We start from the raw sequence: 25,545 nt of genomic DNA on the forward strand, positions 1-25,545 counted from the left end.
GAATGTGCATTATTGAGAAAAAAAATGAACTTTTTTGAATTTACCAAATGGCTGTAATGAAACAAAGAGTGAAAAATTTAAAAGAGTGAATACTTTCTGTACCCACTGTATATGTGCTGGTAGCCTCCCGAGCAATGAGAGGGCCATGCTATGCCTTCCCAAGACTTCAGGAAGTTTAGCTTTGCCAATTTGAAATTTTGCTATGCTGCTTCCAATTCATTTAGAATATTGAATTGGTCTAGACATGGTAAAGAAAAAATTTGGGTTGAGGTTGAGCAAAGCTTTATGAAAATACGCCTTTCAACCACTCCTTGACTTGAACTAGAAGTTTTAAGATTACTCCAAGACCACCCCACAGTGGGAGCTACTCTTGCCTATTGAGCAGACCCAGTGCTCTGCTCACCCATTATACTGCAGTTTCTTTCCTTGTATCTGGTCTTGAGGCATCTGTAATTCCCTTCTGGTTTAGATAAACCAGTTTTCCTTTCATGGTTAAACTCTGGACACTTTAAGGCACTCTATGGCTTGGGAGTTACATGTCACTTGTGAGCCCATGATGTAAGGCTTGCAGGTGTCTGCTAGCTTGGTGCATTAGCAGATCTAGCAAACTACTATTAAGAGCAGGTCTCCAGATGGTGACTTTTGTGAGTAGCCTTACACAGAAGAGCAGATCTAAATGGGGGTAGGAACCCCTGGATCTTGGTATAATGCCTGAGTGTGATTTCTGTGGAAAAGCTTTGTTTATCATTATACCTGTCTATCATTATACCTGCAATGGGAGTTCTGGGTGTCACTTCTGTGAGGGAGTGGGAGCTGGATGTGGCTCATGACCCTCTCACAGAGCTGGACGTGGCTCGTGACCCGCTCACAGAGCTGGATATGGCTTGCGACCCTATCTCAGAGGTGGATATGGCTTGCGACCCTCACAGAGCTGGATATGGCTTGCGACCCTATCTCAGAACTGGATATGGCTTGCGACCCTCTCACAGAGCTGGATATGGCTTGCGACCCTATCTCAGAGGTGGATATGGCTTACGACCCTCACAGAGCTGGATATGGCTTGCGACCCTATCTCAGAGCTGGATATGGCTTGCGACCCTCTCACAGAGCTGGATATGGCTTGCGACCCTCTCACAGAGCTGGATATGGCTTGCGACCCTATCTCAGAGCTGGAAATAGCTTGCGACCCTCTCTCAGAGTTGAATGTGGCTCACAACCCTCTCTCAGAGCTGGAAATGGCTCGCGACCATCTCAGAGCTGAATGGGGCTCACGACCCTCAGGAAGGCTGGGGACTTTTGCTGTAGGGTATTCTATTTCAGAGATGGGCCTGACTGACCTACAATTGTCCATTTGCTTGCTAACTCTAAACCATCTCCCTTGGGCAGTTGGAGAGAATCAGTTTACCTATTATTTCCAAACCTTGCCTGCTAAATCTTCATACAAAATTTCTTGTCCATATATATGTATCTTATTGTCAGCATACGTTCAGTATTTAGTGTTTTTCTTCCCAATTATCATCCCTATTTTGGTCTGTTTAATAGCGGTTAAAGTAGGGTATGCTGTTTTTTACATGACACAGTCAGCATGTAGAACAAGATAAAAAGCATATTCAAATGAAAAATAAGGTTGTCTGAATGAGAACTTGTAGATATGCCTAGGTAGGATTTCACATATCTTGAAGGTGAATGGTGGATCAATGATTTTGGATCCGTGCCTGTCTTGAGAATAACGTAATATAGAACATTTTAGTCACTTTATTTTTCTTTTTTAAGGGAAAATGGGGGCTGCAATTACATTACATGGGAGTGCAATTACATTATTTATGATTCCGGTTATGTGTTCTTTACTGTCAGTTTTCCTATATTTACATGTACAACTTTTCCCTCAGGGTTACATGATGAACTCTCCCCAGGTTTCCTCTAACAATTCTAATGTAATGTATACATTGCGACCAAACACAGCATTAACACAATACCAAAGCGTGCAAACATTTACTGCATCAGGTATGGATTCTTTTTTATTATTTTACAGATTATGTTATGTTTTTATGCAAGTCTGTGATGGTATGTGCACACAACGTCTTTTTCAGCCAAGCTTTTCAAAAGGAAGACACTTCAGGAAACCCTGGCGTATTATTTTCCTAAAGCGTATTTCTTAGCGGTTTTTTGTTGCTTACTGAGCACTTTTTTTAGCATCATTTGAGCGGTTGTTTTCCAGTGTGTTTTTTTTTCTTTTTTTTTTTTTTTGTGGCATTTTACAAACATTTTTTTAAACTGAATTCCCCAATGAAGAAATTACTGCTGTTGAAAAAAAAAAAATCACAAGCAAATTGCTCAGAAAGTCGACCGAGCCTTTTCTAAGCCTTCCCTTTGACTTGTATTGCAAAGTATTGAATGTCTTTAGTATGTAAATCACCTGAAGAATGATCTGCTCACTACTTTAAGGCCCAGTGCCCACGCTGTGTAGTTTTGATGCGTATTTTCAGAAATCTGCAGCCAAATCTGCATGTCCATTGTGAAGCCAGCAAAGTCTATGAGAATTCAGGTGCTGTGCCCACGTTGCTTATTTTTCCCTTGCGTATTTGGTGCAGATTTCGTGCAGAAAAAAAGAAATCTACACCAAATGCGCAAGGGAAAAATACTCAATGTGGGCACAGCACTTCTGAATTCTCATAGACTTTGCTGGCATGACAATGGACATGCAGATTTTGCTGTAGATTTCTGAAAATATGCATCAAAATCTGCGTCAAAATACGCAGCGTGGGCACAGGGCCTTAAACTCTTGGTGTCTTTGGAAATCTGAAGCGGTTAAAAGATGTTAAAAAGCCTGAACATACAAACAGCAAAACATATGTACAGAAAAATATACCGTATGTTCGTTCTTGTATGTGTTTTCTGGGTGCTTTTTGAAAAAGATGTTGTGTGCACACAACTGAAAACTTGTATGTCTAATTGCACATGTTGAAAAATGTCCAGATTCCATGACTTCTCTCAGTGCTTCAGGGATTACAGGGGCTGACACGTCTGCAGTGACGCTGTGAATCCTGCAGACTTGTGAATCCTCACATCACACGCACTGTGCTCATTGAGGATTCTCTAGTGTCAGAGCCAGGATCAGTGGTCACATGAACGGGAGTTTGCGAAATGCAGACTCCCGGCCACATTCTGATTAGTTGGGAATGGCCTCGCACAATGCAAGTGTATTTACATGAGGGAAGTTCCATGTAGATGGATTCTGGGCATGAGTATGTACGTCACATACTTGAGGCCACGTGACCGCAGTTCCTGGCTCTGACACAGGAGAATCCTCACAGCACACAGTACGTGCAATCAGAGCATTCACAAGTCTAGTGACAGAGAGTGACACATAAAGTGACTGTAGATTTGTCATTTTAGACTGGACAATTCCTGTAATGATTATGGGTCATCAGTCCATTGATTATATTATAAAATGGATGGAAACCACTGTTGCATATTTGTTGATCAAAATGTTTTATGGTCATATTAAATGGTAAGACAATGTTGTTAACCGTATTTATTTGTTTCATGGGCATGACGGCCCTAATTATATTTAGTTTAGAAAATAAAATCCGTTTTTTCCGTTTTAGCTTTCCTAAATACACTATACTGCCATCAGTGGCAATTGTAACCTAATGGAAGGGAATGATCGAGCCGATGCAAGCTGCCTTTCTTGTTACCTATTGTTAGTGAGGGTTTACATTTCGTCATTAACCCTTTTGCGCCAGAGTCTGTTTTAACCTGACCAATTTTTTCAATTCTGACCAGTGTCACTTTATGTGGTAATAACTCTGGAATGCTTCAACGGATCCCAATTGATTCTGAGATCCCAGTGATTCTGAGAACCCAATGATTCTGAGATCCCAATGTTTCTGAGATCCCAGTGATTCTGAGATCCCAGTGATTCTGAGATCCCAGTGATTCTGAGAACCCAATGATTCTGACATCCCAGTGATTCTGAGATCCCAATGTTTCTGAGATCCCAGTGATTCTGAGATCCCAGTGATTCTGAGAACCCAATGATTCTGAGATCCCAGTGATTCTGAGATTTGTTTTTTCATGACCCGTTGTACTTCATATTACATTTTTGTCAATATCATTAACGTTTATTTATGAAAAATAAAATGTGACAATTTTCGGACTTTGAATTCTTAAGCCCTAAGACCAGATTAGTTATACCACACTAAATCGTTAATAAATAACATTTGCCACATGTCTGCTTTATATCCGCATCATTTTGAAACTTTTTTTTTCTTTATGATACCATTTTAAAAATTGCACCCTTTAACACTAGAACTACTGGACTCGTGACACCTATATAGAAATACATAGTGCAAAGTAGTCAAAATGACTACCTCAGTAGTTCTAGTGTTAAACTACTCAAAACCACATTGAAGAAGTTTCTTTAGGTGCTTCACAGGAATTAAAGCAATGTGGATTAAAAAAAAAATGAAAATATTACACCTTTCCAACAAAATTGTTGTTTAGCCCCATATTTATTTTCACAAGGGTAATAGGAGAAAATGGACTATACAATTTGGTGTTCAATTTCTCCTGAGTATGCCTATATGTGGTGGAAAACTACTGTTTGGGAACACAGCAGAGCTCGGAAGAGAAGGGGCGCCATTCAACTTTCGAAGTTCAAAATTGGCCTAGAATAGATGTCACCAATCAGAACTAATGTTCTGCATCGGAATCCCGGAGTTTGTGGGACCCCGGGGTCCTGATCCCAGCCTGACCGCCCACTGTTGAGAAATGTCTGCGCTGCAGAAAGTCCAGCAAAAGCCAACGTTTATCTATAGTGGTCGGTTGGGAAGACGTTAACCTTAAGACTGTTAGAAGAAAGTTACATGTTTTGTATATTTAAAGTGGTAAATTAACTGCAAGGTTGTATGAAATATTGATTGATGTCCGATGGAGACTATGCAGTAAAATAAACTGGTCATGGCTTCCTAGGACAGGAGATGACGGTCATTAATATAGCTGTTCTTGGAAGTGTACGTAAAGATTCAGTAACGTGTAATAGTTCGAATATACGATAATCTAAAAAAAACATTGGGTGCTAGTTTGCAAATGTTAGTATTTGGAAGTATGCTGACTTGGAGATTTAATTATGATGTATATTTTGCCATTTATAAACTGTCAGCCTTTCAGTGGCCTGTGGATTAGTAAATTGTTTATGGAAAACAATCCTTATGACCGTCTACCTACGTGATCCTTGGTAAACCTAGTGCTTTATATTTGTTACAGGAAGCTGCTCTCCGTTAGTCCGGCCATTGCAACCATTACCCCAATTCCGCCCCGTTTCAGCTCCAGCAAGGACCACTCCCACTTTTATCCATAGACCTTCTCCTCCAGCCCCATCAATGGCACAGAACCTCAGCAATCTAGTGCCAGGTCTTCAGCAGCCTTTACTACTGCAATCCCAGAAAACCCAACAAACAATGTTTATGCAAAACGCAACAGGTATCAAATTGGATTTTCAAGCTTGAAATGACCACTAAATCCACACAATTTAAGCTTTTCTTAATATTCTAATGTTGCAGGAAAAGCAATAACAATACAGAGTTACACATGTTTAATAAGAGAGAAAAATATGTCTGCTAAAGCATGCCTACCTATTAAAGAAAAATATATTTTCATTAATTTTAAAGCTATAGGTGTGCATTTGATAGTGTGTCCAACTGCATTTTAAGGGACTCTGTCAGCAGGTTTTTTGCTAGCTCTTCTGGTAGCAGCATGATGTAGGCAAGCAGATTCAGAATCCGACGATCTATCACTTAGATTACTGGCTGTAGTTGTTCCGACACAATGTACATTTTCAGCTTTAGTCATGTAGCAGAGACAAGAGGAGCTGTCCACACCTACACAACTCTCTCAATAGAGATTGACTGTGAAGTATCAACCACAGCAAAGAGGTGTTTAGAACATCATGGCAGGTGCCACCTAGCCACAACAATAAGGGTCTAGCTGCTAAAACAAACATAGCAAATAACCAAAAGATCCGGGACAGTAAGAACACAGACATGCCTGAACGTTCTGTATTAACCCTTACACCATTCTGGCTTTGGCTTACATAGCAAAAACCTGCTGACAGATTCCAGTTAGATAATAGTGTATGAGAATGGTACCTCTACTGCTCTCCATCCCATCTCACAGCATGATTCTCACATACTCTGAGGGAACATTATTGCATCTCCATCTCCATCTTCTCCCTGTCCAGTAGTTATTACTATTTTTCTCTAAACAGATTTTTCAGAGACTGACCTGATTTCTGGACATTTACAGAGAGCCTGAAGATGAATTATAGGCTGCAGTGCTTATAATACTGCACAGTACCATAAATTCCTAGTTACTAAAGATTTACATCAAACAAGCATTACAATAGGCTAACTTTATATGTCTTAGTATAATGTATGGAAAAGTGAGTCATTGTATTAATTTATTTTATCTTTAAAGCAAACATTGGACGAAATGAAAATGCATTAACAGAAAAACGCCCCTCAACTGTTGACTTCATTAATGTCTCTCCAAAAAAGCCCAAAGCCAATGAGAATATAGCAGATAAAAGGCCGGCTGCAGCATCTATTACAACTTCCAACCCAACATCGTCACCTGCAAGACAACAACAAACTACCCTACTGCAAAATACTCCTACTAAAGGTATTTTAAAATGATGTCTATTTACTTATTTTTTTGGGGAAATAATGATTAACGGTTGCCTTATCCTTCCTATATCTAGGTACTAATTCAGCTACAACTCCAACAAAAAATGGAACACCATTCCCCCGGGCATGTCCAAAGTGCAACATACACTTCAATCTTCTGGAACCTATGAAGAAGCACATGACGGTAATAATGCTCACTGACTGAAACTTGCTTCCTTTTCCAGGCCATCAAATATTCTAGAAACAAAGGACAAGACTCTTTTATGAGCTTCTGTCAGTTTTCCTAATCATATTGTAAAATGCGAGATTACCTGAAATAACTTAATGCAATTTAAACGGATTCTGCTCTGTAAGTTGAAGGTAGCATGCTGTAAGAGTTAAAACAGAGAATTCAGCCCTGCTTTTCTTATCTCAAAGTCTACTTTTGTCTACCTGCAATGTTAGTTTAAGCCTCTCATCTTTATCATTATTGGGTCTCAGTGAGTTGTAGTCAGACTCCGCCCCCTTCTGTGATTACCAGCTTTTGTTTTTGTAAATATGCACTGAAAGCCTGGTGTGAGCGGAAGCAGCTCTCCCAGCACTGCTACATGCAAAATCTAAACTTTCACTGTGTCAGAAGGTTGCACACAATAATCTACATGATGCATTGTTGAATTCAGGGTCTCTGTCTCTACATTATGCTGCTCTCAGATAAGGTAGCAAAAACCTGCTGACAGATTCCCTTTAAATAAAGTTAGAAAGTACAAACGTCTCCAATTTTGTCAACATTTTTATTAAAAACCCAGCCCCAAATACATGCGTTATGGTGAAAAAATATGTCCCCAAAGGTGGACAACCTCTAAAATATGAAGTTACTGTTATAAAGGCTCCACTTTTCTTATAGGAAAAAAACCCACTTCCCAGAAGATTTTAGAATATGTGTTGCAACCTGTGTCAATTCAACCAATAGAGCTTTTGTGAAATCGGTCACAGATGTTGGATGAGATGTCCACAATCGGCATTTTCAAATGGTGCACTGGGGTCATTAAGGTTAGGACCTTGTAGTGGAGGAACTTGAGTTGCCTGCACAAACTCATTTCTGTATAGATCGCTCCCTAGTGCATAGGGTCACATTGATGCTGGAACAAGAAGTGGCCTTTTACAAACTGTTACCACAATGTTTAAAGAAAACAATACTCTTTATCATTAAAGGGAACCTGTCAGCAGAAAATTAGCACTAAACATAAAAGATTCCCCCTCTGCAGCTCCTGGGCTGCATTCCAGCAAGGTTCCTGTTATTATTGTGCCCCCTTTTAGACCAAAAGAAATACTTTATAAAGTGGTACCTTTTTGAAAGGAAAAACTGTAAATGGTACACGGGGGCGGGCTGCCTGGTGTCCGTTATTCTGCCTCCTGCCGCTTTAGGCCGTCCCCCATCGCTCATTTCCATAGTTGTGGACGCCTTCCAGTGATCCAGAGGTCCCCGCGCATGCCCAGTGCCTATCTCTCGTGAATGAGCACTGTGCCCAGTGTCACCGCTGGTGACGTGTGCGCAGGCTTTAGATTATGGGCGGTGCTGTGATTTTCCTCAGCAAGTAACCGCCCATAATCGCGTGACCGCGCGTTCCCCTCTGCCTCCACTATTCTGCGCAAGCGAGGGCCTGCTGACCCCACGTTACCTCTTTCCCATCTTGCCCTGAGGCAGGAAATAGATGGGAGGAGCACGGAGCAGGACACCACCGATCAGGAGGAGACGCGGAGGGAAGCTCACCGACGTACACAGTAAAAAAAAAAAACGTTTAGTGCTTTTCACTATACAGAACACAATGTGTGACTGTTTGTTTTTACATGTTTTTTTTACTGTGTACGTCGGCAGCTCCTCTCCGCGTGCGGTCACGCGATTATGGGCGGTTACTTGCTGAGGAAAATCACAGCACCGCCCATAATCTAAAGCCAGAACAACACGTCACCAGCGGTGACACGGCACAGTGCTCATTCACGAGAGATAGGCACTGGGCATGCGCGGGGACCTCTGGATCACTGGGCGGTGTCCACAGCTATGGAAATGAGCGATGGGGGACGGCCTAAAGCGGCAGGAGGCAGAATAACGGACACCAGGCAGCCCGCCCCTGTGTCCCATTTTCAGTTTTTCCTTTCAAAAAGGCACAACTTTATAAAGTATTTCTTTTGGTCTAAAAGGGGGCACAATAATAACAGGAACCTTGCTAGAATGCAGCCCACGAGCTGCAGATGGGGAATCTTTTATGTTTAGTGCTAATTTTCTGCTGACAGGTTCCCTTTAACATTTTTCTTTAAAAATAAGAATCCAAACCTAAACCCTGAAAAACACAGCTTATGTAAAATTTGATGAAGGAAAGATAATGGTATGGGGCTAGTAAACTTTCCTGTAGGTAGCGTTCTTCAGGCATTCCCCAAATTTTTTGTCAATCACACAAGGCACTTTATATATATGATTGACTTTTTATGTACTTTTGAATTACAGAATAATATTTTGTAATAAATGCATGAACATTCAATTGAAGCATGACTTTAAAGAGAATTGTCATCAGAATTTTATACCCCAAACTAAAGGCATGTATAGAAAGTTGCTCTGCTATAATACTGAGAAAGTCCTTATCTTTCTTGAAGAAATCAGTTTTGCTCTTTTAGAGAAATCCATAGATGAATTTGTATGCTAATGAGTTGTAAGTGCATTGGATGGGCTCTGTGCTTACAGCTCTCCTGCTACTCTGTCTTTGGCCTGCCTGACTCCTGTCTCTATCTGCAGGAGAACTGTAAGGACACAGCTCACCCAATGCACGTACAATTTATTAACATATCATTTCAGCTACGATTTATTCTGAACCAGCAAAATAAATTTCTTCAAGAAAGATAAGGACTTATCATGAAATCACTTTTCCATATACAGGATATAAAATCCTGATGACAGATTTTCTTTAAGCCCTTCACAACCAAGGACGTACTGGTACATCCTTGACTCTGTCTGTCCTGATCCCACAATCATCCCCACACATGTCTGCTGATCTGATCAGCAGTCATGTGAGGCTAACAGGAGTGCGTGGATTGGAGATCCACCCTTGCATTATAACCTTTTAGATCATGCTCTAAATCTCTGACTACGCAATCTGATGCACTCCTGCAAGGATCGCGCTGTTCCCCGCCGCTTTCGGTGGCCCCGTGACGCGATCACGGGCACCAATTGGTTGCCATGGCACCGTGAGGTCAGAAAATGACCCCTGTGGCTTCCATGACATGTTACCTGTGAATGGCGGCAGAGCGCTGGCACTCACAGGACAGGAGTATTTCTCCTGAGTAGAGCAATGCTGAAGCATCACTCTGATCAGGAGAAGCGATCGGCTTCTGCAGTGATAAAGTCCCCTAGGGGGACTAGTAAATATGCTAGGATGCTGAATAACATGATATCTTTAGCTGATAAGTCCAAGTCTTGATTCCAGAGTAATCTCTGTCCAAACACCCCAAAATTATGTGATTCGTACAGTGCCTTGAGCATTGGGGTCAGGGTGGGACTTTGTGGGTCAGGTCTTCTGTAATGATTCCTCCCCTTGCTGCCTGCCTCGCCTTTATTTAACATCCTCCCCTCTGCTGCCACAATTAGCACTATGTCTGGCGGGTGCGCACTACTATTTTAAAATTTTTCTCCAACTCTTCAATAAAATGGCTCCGGAATCAGACTGTGGTGTCCACCGCTGGATAAGCAGGTGGATACTGTGGTCGGTAATAATAGCACTCATCCATCCTGAGGCTTGATAAGGTAAAGCACAGCGCACGCTGATAAAAGTCTAAAAGACCAAAATGTTTGTCCCTGTTTATCTTTAGATTTTGAAATGAATGTCTTAGCTCTAGGACATGTCACACGGATGTGTGAATGTAGTCTGACATTGAGTTGCTACCTGCAAACTTTTTTTTTGTTGCTACCGGTTTTGGTAGCATAGTGTATGAACACAACCAGTTTATATAGTGTTGGCCCCAAATGCTCTAATCACTTCTCCATAAAATAGAACATGAAATGAGGGTCCAGCTTCATTCACCCCACCAATCGGCTTACTGAACAGGCTACAGAGATCCCTAGTAGATGCACTAAATTAGACATAACCTTCTCACTTAGCAGGTTGGCAAGGAGTTCCAGAGTCAGACCTCTACTGACCTGATATTCATGACCTGCCCTATAAATAGGCTATCTATAGATTTTTGGGGGGAATTGAATTAACCTTTTGTCCTTAGAGTTCCTTTTTTAACTCTTAAATCTCCATTTTCTTTTTGTGTATTTTCAGTATTGTTGTCCAGAGAAAATGCAGAGTTTTTTCCATGGAGTAATAACACCTGATGCTTCCAAACCTCTAAACACAAAGGAAGATATTGAAAAAGGAAAGTTAATCATGCTTGTTAGCGACTTTTATTATGGACGTTATTCTGGAGATTTTCAGCTGATACATCAAGAAGAGAAGACTCATAGCACATTCAAGTGCTTCAGCTGTCAAAAGCTTCTCAGGAATAATATAAAGTAAGTGCCAAGAGTCCACAGATATTATAGGTGTATGATCATTGAAGAGGGGCCATTTCACTGTGCATGAATACCTGAACAATCATTCTTTGAGGTATATACCTGCATGATGTTTAGAATCCAAAGACGCTTTATAATCTTTTCACAGGTTAGTATGCAAGTATATAACAATATGCACACATAATGATAAACTAGGGTAGAAAAGTAGCAATTTTATATAGTAACAGAAACTTATTTTATTCTTATTGTAACAAGTAGTAAGCATTATGACAACAATGAGACATTGTATTTGCTGATTGATATAGATGGATATATATTTATGCATGTCTGTATATTCTCTTTAATGTGCGGTATTTAACATTCTATTTACTGTGTGGAATGTTTTAATTGATTCCCTCCACTCTGATTACCTGTAAAAAATCTCTCTGGATTTGTATGGAATAATTAAGTTTAAAAACTTAAAAAAAGGTTCTTCTAGTTTTTAGACTTGTATCCCCAGCTAAGCACATTCTGTGTTTTTCTAATCAAGACCAGTAAAGTCGAGTCTACACTCATCGCCCATCAGCTTACTTAGAAGGGCAAATAGTGATGTTGTTTCTGAGAACTGATGTTAATTAGGGATAATAATAGTAATAATAATAATATTTATTCATTTATATAGCGCTGTTAATTCCATAGCACTTTACATTCAATGGCAACACTGTCTCCATTGGAGCTCACAATCTAGGTTCCCTATCAGTATGTTTTTGGAGTGTGGGAGGAACCCGGAGGAAACCCACGCAAACACGGAGAGAACATACAAACTCCTTGCAATAGGAATGATCGAATACCTCAAATATTCGGCTTCGCGAATATTTGCCGAATAGGTTGCCACTATTCGCAAATATCCGATGCGCAATGTAAGTCTATGGAAAACCCGAATAACAACTATTCAGCTGATATTCGCAAAGCCGAATATTTGAGCATTCGATCATCCCTAATGTTAATCACATCCAGGGGGTCGTGATTACGGCATCTGAAGCTAACTTGTCTGTGTGAAGTGACGCCTACCTTGACTAGTCCTCACTAATTACTGTATGATCTGAGTTACATGAAAGCACCACTCCAGCGTTTTCTTTTTCAGAGCTGGAGTGGTTACTTAAATATAAGCCCATTGGTATTCTACTCACTCTTTGGGGGTTTTATGCTTTTTTGGTGCCGCTGTGGGTCCTACAAAACCATCTTGTGACTGTAACTTCTGATTGACCGGAAGTCATAATTTACATCACAAGCTCTCAATATAACTCTATGAGAGCTTTTGTGGATATAAAGTTCACAGTAGATTACACTGTCAGCATTATGAATTCACTTTCATGAATTCTCAACCACATGCAGCTGAGAAATTGGATAGAGGATAACTTTCTAACTTAAAAATAACCCTTTAAGAACCCCATACACATTAAATTGAACCTGACAGGTCCCCAGTGCCTCCAGAATCACCAGCAGTTGTATCTACCTATCCGTTCCTTGTGTTTCAGTCCCTTAATTACATTGGATGCATAAATACATTTTTAGAAAAAATATTCCTAAAGTGTGTTTATGATATGAAAATTAATCCTTTGACTATTTGATGGGGCGTTAGATCCCTCACCAATCAACCCACTCAGCATTTTATCACACCCCTATGGTGGAGTGCACCTCTCTTAAGTCGGGACACATACAACTGGCTTCAATGATATAAGGGGACAAAGCGTGTGTTTTGTAGAGCACTGGCAATGACGCCGCCTCTTGTAAATCATGATATCACACACAGGGCTTGATAATGTGCTAAGTGGGACGACTAGTCTTGGGAAACTGATGTCCCATCGACTACTCAGAGGGTTAATTAGCATATCATAAATGGACTTTTGACATTCTTTTTTAAAAATCTGTTTGTGTCCAATGTAATAAAGGGACTGATAGACAGGGAATTTAGATAGGTAGATACAACTGTTGGTGGTTCTGAAGGCATGGGGGACCAGTTTGTTTCCTTTTGAATAAATGTTGGCCGATCTTTTGGTTGACAGCTATCTTTCGACTTCTCCTTACACATGACCATTCAGCTCAGCCAAATGTACATATGTTTTCAAATAAGAAAGGAGGAAAGCTACCCCCAGACTGACAAATGACAAAAGGATCAGGTGATAAAATTCAGACTGCCCGACCCTGATCTCCACTGTCATCATCTGTGGGGGGACCTGATCTCCACTGTCATCATCTGTGGGGGAACCGTACACTTTGGCCTAACAGACTGATAATGGTCGACAGTCTAACTTTAGTCTAATGTGTATGGAGGCTTTTACACTTTAGTTCTGAACTTGGCAAAGATGGCAGTCATCTCCAAAAATGTGGGAAAGATTTGATGAAATATTGTCAATATATTTTAAAATATCCTTAGTTAGCAGTGAAAAGTTTGTGATGGTCATTCTCAGCAATCGCTTGTGCAACTAGTTATTGATAATTCTTATAATGCAGGTCCCTCTCATTTGCAGTCATCATATTGGCCAAATTTGAAATATTTGTCAGCAAGAGGAGGCAGCTTATTTCCGTTCAGTTGAAGAGTAAAGGTCCCGTCACACACAACGAGATCGCTAACGAGATCGTTGCTGACTCACAGTTTCTGTGACGCAGCAAGGATCTTGCCAGTGATCTCTTTATGTGTGACACCTACCAGCGATCAGACTCCTGCTGTGAGATTGTTAGTCGTTGCCGAATGGTCCAGATCATTTTCTCCAAAGGCGATGTCCTGCTGGGCAGGACGCATCGCTGTGTTTGACACCTACCAAAGACCTCCTAACACGGTCCCAACGCCCGCCGAGATCGTTATACAGGTCGCTGATCGTTACTGCGTCGTTGGTAAGATCTGACTGTGTGACATCTCACCAGCGACTTACCAGCAATCCTTATCAGGTCGTATCGTCGGGATCGCTGGTAAGTCGTTGTGTGTGATTGGGCCTTTAGTTTGCACATCTCTGCAGCCACAGAAAATCTATAGTTCTGCTCAAAGTTATTTGGAACCACCTCCCAACTTCCTTCAAAAACTGAGTGTAAGTGTACCTAGATTAATATATATAGTTTTGAAGGCAAAAAGTGGACTCACCAAGTATTGATTTGATTTCCATTTCTCTTTTGTTCATTCACTTTGCATTTTGTACTTTGCATTTTGTTGATTGACAAAAATAAACAACCAGCGCTTCTACTTTTGAACGAATTCTTACTTTGCAGTATTTTTTTTTCACACCTGCTTAAAACATACCGAAGATGAGACCCCTAACCAAATAAAGATAGTGTTAACCTCAAATAAATTTGTGGCATGAAATGTGTGCGCTATAAACCTGGTATATATATTAAATCGTGCAGAGCTATGTTTTCATAAGAAATGATAACTTTCAATATACCAAAGGATTCCCGCATAGCTAGTGCGGGTGAGCAGCATAACATTGCTGATATATGAATTATCTTGTATGGCTGCTGGTTAAAGGGCACAATGTCAGATCTCATAAATGACCCCACTGTGTTCAGTGAATCATCTTCAACCACAAGTAAAAGTCGCTTGTGCTGCACTCTGCCATTCAGATTAATTACATTTCCCAGTAATCAGCACAAGTCTGTTTGGGGACTACACATGAATAATTGTTGTATTTTTGCCTGTGATAAAAACTGCTATTTGATTGTGCTGTTTTGATTGAATAACTTCTCGTTTCTAAATCAGCACAAAAAGGACATTGTGATCGTCTTCATTAGGGAGACAGGTTTGTCTCAGGACCTCTGCTTGGCAGAGAAGGTCATAGTTCTTCCGCATACAGACCCGTAAAGAGAAGCTGAAATGGCAGAATGTGAAGCTGAAGAATGGCTTAAGTCTACAAAGGGCATAGTCTGCAAGCTAAAATGAACAGACTTGCCTTTGCTGGTATCATTAAGGAAAACAAAAGCTTCATGTAATTGCAGACATTAAAATCACTATTACATACACTTAGAAGCAAAGATGCAGGTTGAGGCACAGGCAATTTGTCTTGCAAACAGCAGGGAACTAATGTATGCATTCAAGACATGCCAGTCATGACTTTTTGGCTGCTGTCTTTTCCCCTCGTAAAATAGCACAGTAGTATAAGTTGTAATTTTGACAAAAGTGTATGATTAGTTTAGTAAATGTTGTATGATTATTTTTGTATCTATACTACTTTGATTTCTCTGGTGCCAATGTTTGGTTGACTTGGGATATTATATATACTCTTGAAAGCAAATTATTCCATATCTTGTCAGTTAAAAGGAATTATCACGCATTTCAACTATGATTTACTATTTGTATAATCAAACAACATATTCACCTTTGCATGTTGTTTTACATTTTAGTTATAGTATATTTTTTATAAAGTTGTTATTCTTTTCATTAAATATACTAATACCAAGTTACATGGCTCAAGTTGTCAAGTTATCCCAATCCATGGGATAGGGCATACCGTATATACTCGTGTATAAACTGAGTTTTTCAGCCCATTTTTTATGCTGAAAATGCCCCCCCTCCAGCAAAATATTATTCTCACCTATCTTTGTTCCCACGGTGCCCTCTTACCTGCTTCTTGTGGACCGCAGGCACATAGACCCCTCGGTGATTGCCGACAATGCAGGGGCCGCTGCTGTTGTCTTCAGCGCTTTACTTCACTTGAATGCTTTGCGTTGCCACAATATTTTATAAAGAGTTCATTGTATATGTAAAGCTGTTACAAAGGAAATTTAGTATGACATGTGGGTATTTGGAATTGTAGGTTCCTGTGCCCTAAGGGCAAGCACGCACTTTGCGTTCTCCTACTTGCATTTCTAAACGCACGTTTTGGGCTTAATTGATTTGACCAAAATTGCCTTTTTCAGAACTTTAGCGCTGAAAACGCATGCGTATTTACCGCGTTTTAGATGCGTTTTCAGCACTTTTTGCATGCGTTTTCACCTGCCTTTAGACAGATGCGTTTTAAACATCAAGACACTGCTTAATAAAGTTTAAACAGTCAAACACAATGAAAAAAAAGGATCAAATCTACATTAATGGGAAAAATAATGAAAATAGATATATTTCATAAAATTATAGCAGTAATATACATTTTATCGCTAAAATAGCAATAAATGTATATTTTTCTTATATTAAATTGTCGGATTATGTGTGTGTGTAAAGGGACATATGAAATCATTATTTTGATGTCCAAAAAGCATGCGTTTTGCTAGTCCAAAACGCATGTTTTCTGCACTGAAAAAGCAGGTAAAACGCAGGAATTTGAAGGAATCTTGGTTTTTGCCATTTCTCATTGACTTCAATGTTAGCAAAACTGACCTAAAATGGCAAAAACAATTGACATGCTCCGTTGAACGCATGGTTTTTGCCACAAAATATGCAAATTAAACGCAGCGTTTTAAAACGCAAAGTGCGGTCTGTAAATCAACAGTTTCCATAGACTTTGCTGGAAAATCAAAACGGATGCATTTAGGCAGAAAAAAGGTGCTTCTCAAAACGGACCAAAAAAACAGTGGAAACGCAAAGTGCGTGCTTGCCCTAATTGAGACAAGATAAGCCATGTTTCTGTTCTGTCGGCTAAAAATATATTTTAAATTGCTTTTCACATCTACACTAAGCTTCACATCTTATCAACAATTTGTTTTTCCAAACTTTCAAATTATCTTCCATTTTAATAAATTTAACCTACAATTTTCTGCGTCAAGTTAACACAAATGTATTCTCAATTACCTTCACAGGTACCCACGTTCAAAAGCAACAGTAACTTTATTATTGCAAGTCTTCAACAAGGACGTTTTTTGTTTTTTTTCTTTAATTCACCATACGGTTCCAAAGAATCTTTTTATTTAGGCCTTTTTTTATTTAAGCCTTTTCATTTACTGCTATTTTTTATGGTCTTTACACCAAAGGGGTGTTTTAAAATGGCAGATTTAAATGAAAAAACCTATAATAACAACGGGAATAAAATAAACAGAAAAAGCGCTTCTGACATGGTGACACGTCCTTGTTAATTACCTGATACTTGCAACCATGTAAAAACCAATTGTTAGGGCTCATTCACATGACCGTTCCGGTTTGCGGTCCGCAAAACACGGTTCATTTTTTTCACGGATGCATCCGTGTGGCATCCTTGTGATATCCGTTCGGTTCCGTATATTGGCCGTGTCATCCGTGTGCCTTCCGTGTTTTTTGCGGACCGCAAAACACGGAAGCAGCTAGATAGATAAATAGAGGGATAGCTAGATATAGATAGAGGGATAAATATAAGAATAAATGAATGAATGGAGGGAATGGATGAATGGAGAGAAAGACATATAATGTCCCACTCCCCAGCATTTTGTAATCTTGCATCCTTTGTGCCTTTCATGTGGCACTAAAGGGTGCTCAGCCTTGTATTTAATAAAAAAATAAATAAAAAATAAAAAAAAAACAACATGGGGTCCCTCTACTTTTTGTAGCCAGCTCGGGTAAAGCAGACGGCTGCAGCCTGAAAACCGCAGCTGGCAGCTTCACCTTGGTTGGTAATCCAAAACAGAGGGCACCCCACGCTGTTATTTTAAATTAAATAATTTAAAACAAAAAACGTGGGGTCCCCCCCAAATTGGATCACCAGCCAGCGGACAGCTGTGGTCTGGTATTCTGAGACTAGGGAGGTCCGTGGTTCTTGGACCCTTCCCAGCCTAAGAATAGCAGGCCGCAGCTGCCCAGAAATGGCGCATCCCTGTAGATGTGCCAATCCTGGTGCTTTGTCCCAGCTCATCCCATTGCCCTGATGCGGTGGCAAATGGGGTAATATATGGGGTTGATACCAGATGTGTAATGTCACCGGCATCAAGCTCTAGGGTTACTGATGTCACGGCGTCTTATCAGATACCAGCAACCCAGTAAGTAATAAAAAAAAAATAGACAACAACCAAATTTTTATTTGAAAAAAAACCCCAACACATTCCCTCTTTCACCAATTCATTGAAAAGAAAAAAACAAATCTGGGTGCGGCGTAATCCAATAAGGGGGTCCCACGACGATCCATACTTACTGTCCCAGTAAATGAAGAACAGAATGTTCCCCATTGGCTGGGAGAGCAGTGCAGTGACCTGAGCTAACATCATGAGGTCAGCCCAGGTCACTGCAGGGCATAACCAGCGCTGACTTCAGGAGGATAGCTAGATGCATTACCTGCGGTGATGGAAGCCACTGCACTCCTGATGTCAGCGCTGGTCACTGACTTCTATTCCCGCCACGTTCTGAGATCACCTCTCGCGAGAGGCCAGTGACGCCACCGCTAGTCACCGTCTCGGGCCACCTGCGAGAGGTGATGTGAGAACGCAGCGGTCAGTGACAAGTGCTGACGTCAGGAGTGCAGGACTTCATCACCGCAGGTAATGAACTTTACTAACCTCCTGACGGTAACGCTCATCATCCCCGCATCTACTCGTACTGCAGTGCGGGCATATGTGAACACACTGCAGTGCGGCCATATGCTGACACACTGCAGTGCAGGCATATGCAGACACCCTGCAGTGCGGCCAGCCGCAGGGCAGGAGTGGGACACAGACTGTACGAGCACCCGACGGGGGTCACACGGAAGTGCTTTTGCGGGCCCACTGACTTGTATTGAGTCATGGTCCATTATCACGGAACAGAATAGGACATGTTCCATAATAACGGAATGGACATACGGCATCCGATATGTTTTTTTTGTAGGATCGGATGCACACAGAAGTGCTTCTATGTGCCATCTGATCCTACACAAAAGACATTGAAAAGATGGTCCTTTCCGTGGGTCCTCAAAAAAATCAGGAACTGAACAGGACAAATGGATCGGTCATGTGAATGAGCCCTTAAACTAATTTGTTTGCAGTGTTTTTCCAATGTCCTTATATTAATGTAAATGAAGTGTTGTAGTAATGTACAGTCCCTTAATTACACATGTAAATTTGCTTATGTTTATGTTTTTTTTTATGTCGCCAAAAAAATTAATATTTATACAAGCTTATGTGTACTTATCATGTATATCCAGTTTGTCTTCTTTTTTAGCTATTAGATATACTATTGTTACTTTTTGCAGTCGTTCCAACATACAATGTTACCAACAATACACCTGTTCTTGTCTGTGTATGGTAGATTCATGAACCACATGAAGCATCACTTGGAGCTTGAGAAGCAAAGTACAGAAAGTTGGGAAAACCACACCACCTGCCACCACTGTTACCGCCAATTCTCCACTCCGTTCCAACTGCAATGCCACATTGAGAGTTCTCACACATTGTATGAATCCACAAGTAAGTCATTTCTTCACAGTATCGTGTCTCGTATTTTTTTCTAAGAATGTGATGTCTTTTTTGTTTTTCTTTATTTTCAATATATCTGATGTTTTTGTTTTTGTTTTTTCAAATTGTATCTCTATAGTTTTTTTTTTTAATATGTGAAAACTAAAAAGAAATTTAATCCTAACTTTTTGCAACAGATATTATTATTATTATTATTAGTATTCAGTTGTACTTGAATTGTGAGTTGAGCGTCTCTAGTGAGGCTTCCCAAGTGTCCCAGATTCAACAGAACACAGTCTCTGTCCTAGAATAGGACTCTTAAGGCCGCTTTACACGCAACGACATCGCTAACGCGATGTCATTGGGGTCACGGAATTCGTGACACACATACAGCCTCGTTAGCGACATTGTTGCGTGTGAAACGCACAAACGACCGTTAACGATCAAATTTACTTACCTTATCGTTGATCGTTGATACGCTGTCCATTTCCCAAATATCGTTGCTGGTGCTGGGCGTAGGTTGTTCGTCATTCCTGCAGCAGCACACATCGCTATGTGTGACACCGCAGGAACGAGGAACTACATCATACCTGCGGCCGCTGGCAATGAGGAAGGAGGTGGGCTTGATGTTCCGCCCGCTCATCTCCGCCCCTCTGCTTCTATTGGACGGCTGCCGTGTAACGTCGCTGTGATGCCGCACGAACCGCCCCCTTAGAAAGGAGTTCACCGTCCACAGTGACGTCGCAGGGAAGGTAAGTCCGTGTGACGGGTGTAAGCAATGTTGTGCGCCACGGGCAGCGACTTGCCCATGACGCACAACCAACAGGGGCGGGTACGCTCACTAGCGATCTCGCTAGCGAGATCGCAGCGACTAAAGTGCCCTTTAGTCATGTCCGAGGCAGTATAACAATAATTGCTTCTGGCAGGCAAACATTACTCTGTAAATATTGGCACAGTGTCAGGAAGTTACAAGTGTGCAAGGCACGTTTATATCTTTTTTTCTTTTGGCAGAAGAAGCAGGGGCGTAGAAAGTTAAGTGTTGTGCTGACTTTGGGGCCCTGGTGCTTGCACTAAAGATACTGTGGCTAGCACACTAATTGGTACCACTGTTATGGGGACACTGTGGAACCCAGAGAATATATTACAGAACTCTCTTTACAGCATATCTACATGACAGTTTATAGCATAGATTTGATTGTTGAGAACCCGAAAGGAACAATACCTTCCTAAAATGTATCCACTAAATACCTTTGACCTTGACTATAGAGGGGAGGCAATTTGTTTCTATGTAACCATGAAGTAAGTCCAAAAGGATTTATGTGATACCTGGTTAAAGAGATCTATTCCATGAACTATAAAAATACCATTTGAGACAAACTTGTCCTAAAACTTGAACAAAACCTCTGTGGCTACACAATGTGTCAGAGATGTTACAGTTAGAGTGGATCGAACGCCCAAAAAACCTGGGCCGGCGGATCACTGACAGACTTAAAAATAAGTCCGATCCGCTCCGGAATCCGGTGCCCATACAAGTCAATGGGGACCGGAATCCAGAGATTAAAAACGTTTGTGGAGGGGATGGGGGTAGGAGCGCGCGCGGTGTACTCGCTGGCATGGCGGCACACTCTTTCCGGGTCACGCTTTTCTCTTCCGGAGCCGACAATTCAACATTCATTGTTTTGCCCGCCCACCGGCGCGTGTCATGGGTTGCAGTTAGACACACCCCCACCCTGAGGGTCAGCTGACTGCAACCAATCACAGGCGGCAGGACGTCCGGTGGCCGGGGAGAGCAGTGTATCCGGCGCAAGGGTGACTCCGGCATTTATTTATTTATTTAAATAATTCAACAAAACCGACGTGCGGTCCCCCCTAATTTTAATCCCCAGCCATGATAATGCCGGCCGGGGGCTGGTATATTCTCAGCCCGAAGCCGCCCGGTATTGCCGCATCTATTAGATGTGGCAATCCCGGTACATTACCGGCTCTTCCCGGAGGCGTGATGCGGTGCCAGTCTGGGTAATAGGTTTGTGATCGCACGAGCGTCTGTGAGATACCCGCATCACAAACCTGTAAATAGATGTAAATAAACACACAGAGAAAAAATACTTTATTTGGAATAAATTACAAACGCGTCCTCGTTCACCACTTTATTACCCCAACACCCTGCAGCTCCGGCGTAATCCAAACGTCCCACGGCGACACATCCGGCTCTGCTACATGTCACATGGCTAGCAGCCGTAAAGCACGGCTGCCAGCTCTGAGTGTAGACACTGACTGAGCAGAGGCTGTGACAGGCTGGGTTGTGACATTCTCTCCTCTGCAGCTCCAGCTCCTCCCCTCCTCAGTGCCGGCCCGCCCCCTGCAGCATAGGTCCGCTCTCACTGATCTTAGTAGCAGGGACACTCGCATGACACTCGGCTCTGCAGTACTGCCAGCGTGAGCCGTGTTTCATGCGATGGGATCGCACCAGTGTAAAATCACACTGGTGCACGTGGAGACAGACAGCGGAGGAGATGGGGAGAAAGTGCTCCCTCTATCTTCTCCGCTCCTGTGATGCGATTGCAAGATCGCATCACAGTTGCATGACCCTCGGCTGACACCCGCAGCAGAGGGTCATTTGCATATCGCTTCCGATGCTGCCGCATCGGAAGCGGTACGCAAGTGGACAAGAGCCCTCAGAAGTGTGCAGGTGATGAGATGACAGACTTGTGCGGGTCTTACATGACATCACACAGCACAGCCTTCTCCTCTCTCCTATCTTCTCTCTCCTCTCTCCTCTCTTTGCCTCACCCTTCTCTCTCCTCTCTCTCTCTCCTCCTCTCCCCTCCCTCTCTCCTTTCTTCTCTTCTCTCTTCTCTCTCCTCTCTTCTCTCTCCTCCCTTCTCTCTCCTCTCTTCTCTCTCCTCTCTCCTCTCTTTGCCTCTCCCTTCTCTCTCCTCCCCCTCCTCTCTCTCTCCTCCTCTCTCCTCCCTCTCTCCTCTCTTCTCTTCTCTCTTCTCCTCTCTTCTCTCTCCTCCCTTCTCTCTCCTCTCATCTCTCTCCTCTCTTCTCTCTCCCCTCTTCTCTCTCCCCTCTTCTCTCTCCTCTCTTTTCTCTCCTCCTCCTGCAGCTCCAACGTAATCCACACGACGTCCCACGGAGACACATCCAGCTCTGCTACATCTCAGTGCGAGCAGCCGCAGAGCATGGCCGCCCGCTCTAAGTGCAGCCTATTACTGATCCGCGATAAGCGATGACTGCACGGCAAAGCTGTCACAGGCTGGGGGGCGCGTCAGCCAGGAACCAATCACAGATGAGAGGACAGCCAGTGGGCGGGGAAAACACGGAAAGCTGTGTGTATGCGATGGACAGTACAGGAAGTGAATGCGCGACCTGGAAGCAGTGTGCCGCCATGACACCAAGTCTCGGTAAGTATAAAACGCTCATTTAATTCAGATTTTGTTTATTTTTATTAATTGCCGAATCCGGATCGTGCACCCGGAATCCCGTGCCCGGGTGCGGCACAGATATAGCGCTGAAACCGCGCGGATCCGGACTTTTACTGTCCGGATCCGCTCAGCACTAGTTACAGTAAATCCAATCATTATAATGCATCATAGATAACATACATATTAATTATTCCTAAAATCTCCAGATAAAACCTGTGGCATTTTACGTTTAGCCAGACCCAGATTTAAAGAAATTCGAAACAGGGATGTAATCTGTGTCCTGTGACATCTACTCATTTCATGCAGAGTTACTTTATAGAGATCAGTGAATCTTTTAAAATTCTTATTTGCTAGAACAGATTCGCTGAAAATTGCAAGTGCTGCAAAGCCTGCAATTGCCAGAAAAGTGGGATGTAACATTGAGGTTTTTTAATATTGTAGCAAACCACTTTCAAGCTCTTTAACACTAACAAAGCTTTAGTAATATCAAAATGACCTTAACAAACATGGCTATGTGTAGTAATCAACAGCCTCTTTAAAAATGTACTGTACTGACAGACTTTTTATGCTTTTTATAATTGAAAAATTGGTCCAAAACTAGTTATCTCTTTTGAGGGGAGTTGCCTGCCATGCCAGTATTTATGCACAGTAGGTGTACATGCCATGACGACAATGGGATAGCGGTATACCAGGGCTCCTAAGCTGTCCTGCAAGCTGGGGGACCCTATGCTGTCTCTAATTTCAGGGATAATCCTGATGGTGGAAAGGCTTGAGTCTCCTTCCTGGCCCTGCTCCTGACCAGTCCTGAACTGATTCCCCCTCCCCCAGGAAGGGACAGGACAGGCATGTGAAGAAACCCACAGATAAAAACAGACAAGGGGAAGCCAAAACTCTGTCACGCAGCACTCACACACAAAAGTAAAGAAAATAAGAGGTTCAGGAGAAAAAACAAGAGCAGGAAGGAAGCTACAAAAAAATTGGGGTAAACTCCACAACCGCATTAAGCAATGAGAACAACTTTCACCAGTAACTCTGGGACACCACACCTCACAGCCCAACATAGAATAATGATAATAACTATAGCTGGCATAGGTGGAAGGTTTCCACCAGCATAAATAGGAGGGGACTAAATATGATAAGCCTCCCCACAACATGTGACCAAAGGAGCAAACACACCAGCAGAGATTAACTCTTGCTAGCCTGCCTATGAATCAGCACACGACAGGTCGAGGAGAGTCTATGATGAAGGGAGGAGCTGGAGGCAGAGGAAGGAGCTGGAGGCAGAGGGAGGAGCTGGAGGCAGAGGGAGGAGCTGGAGGCAGAGGGAGTTGCTGGAGGCAGAGGAAGGAGCTGGAGGCAGAGGGAGGAGCTGGAGGCAGAGGGAGATGCTGGAGGCAGAGGAAAGAGCTGGAGCCAGAGGGAGGAGTTGCAGGCAGAGGGAGGAGCTGGAGTCAAAGGGAGTTGCTGGAGGCAGAGGAAGGATCTAGAGGCAGAGGAAGGATCTAGAGGCAGAGGAAGGATCTAGAGGCAGAGGAAGGATCTAGAGGCAGAGGGAGGAGCTGGAGGCAGAGGGAGGAGCTGGAGGCAGAGGAAGGAGCTGGAGGCAGAGGGAGGAGCTGGAGGCAGAGGGAGGAGCTGGAGGCAGAGGAAGGAGCTGGAGGCAGAGGAAGGATCTAGAGGCAGAGGAAGGATCTAGAGGCAGAGGAAGGATCTAGAGGCAGAGGGAGGAGCTGGAGGCAGAGGGAGGAGCTGGAGGCAGAGGAAGGAGCTGGAGGCAGAGGAAGGAGCTGGAGGCAGAGGAAGGAGCTGGAGGCAGAGGGAGGAGCTGGAGGCAGAGCTCTGCCTCCACCTTCCTCGTCTATCTACATAAAATCTCATCAGTAACAGCTGCCATCTCCTATCTCAGTAATGGTAAAGTCTTCACTGAAGACAGATTTTACCTCACAATTAAAAATTTTGATCATGACTAACCAATTCTGGAAGAGAAAGAAGCAAATTTGTCTAGTAAGATATAAGTTGCTTATTTTTATCTGTTCTATTGATTTATGAAATAAAAATTCAAATGACGGTTACACTTTAAGCTTACAAGAATAAAATCACTGAGGGAGAGGAGTGGATGCAACATTCTGTCCTGTTGCTTTTGGGGATGGGTTGATATCCATTGATGTGATGTACGATGAGGTAGATAACCGACACCTGACAGTGAAACCAGTCATGGCACGCAATCTTGGATTTTTCAGTAACTGTCCAGGTTGTGCTTGTGCCATCACTTAAGATTAAAGCATTTACACAGTGGACTATACTTGCTGTTCAACATGTTGACAATGCAGTACATTTACAAGCTTAATGCAAAGTCCTGGGAGCATTACATGTTATTCTGTATATCAGAGCACCTCTTTCTGCGAGATTTAATGTCAGCTGATATTTCACTGAGCACACACCATCATTTTCCCAAAAGGCAGTGGAATCCACTTAGTGGACTGGTAGTGATTGCATCACAAGCTTGATCAGGTGGAGCTGAGTTGGCACACAAGTGGGTGTTTGGGAGAATATGGTTGGTTCCAGGACCCAGAATTGGGTATGAATCTCTGACAGTGCAATGGAGAAACAGCAGTCA

General features: G+C 42.4%; 1 protein-coding gene across 2 annotated transcripts in view; it reads left to right on the forward strand.

Annotated features, from left to right (window-relative positions):
• Positions 1–25,545, forward strand: part of ZNF280D (zinc finger protein 280D) — a 172,797-nt gene that overhangs the window by 89,636 nt on the left and 57,616 nt on the right. The window contains exons 5-10 of one of the 2 annotated variants that reach the window (XM_075345745.1): positions 1,890–2,004; positions 5,269–5,484; positions 6,478–6,681; positions 6,761–6,870; positions 10,979–11,208; positions 19,355–19,512. In XM_075345745.1, the coding sequence (XP_075201860.1) occupies positions 1,890–2,004; positions 5,269–5,484; positions 6,478–6,681; positions 6,761–6,870; positions 10,979–11,208; positions 19,355–19,512 (1,033 nt within the window). The remainder of the gene's footprint in view (positions 1–1,889; positions 2,005–5,268; positions 5,485–6,477; positions 6,682–6,760; positions 6,871–10,978; positions 11,209–19,354; positions 19,513–25,545) is intronic. The other variant, XM_075345746.1, reaches the window with a different exon arrangement.

Source organism: Anomaloglossus baeobatrachus, chromosome 4 (assembly GCF_048569485.1).
Source record: "Anomaloglossus baeobatrachus isolate aAnoBae1 chromosome 4, aAnoBae1.hap1, whole genome shotgun sequence".
Lineage (NCBI taxonomy): Eukaryota > Metazoa > Chordata > Amphibia > Anura > Aromobatidae > Anomaloglossus > Anomaloglossus baeobatrachus.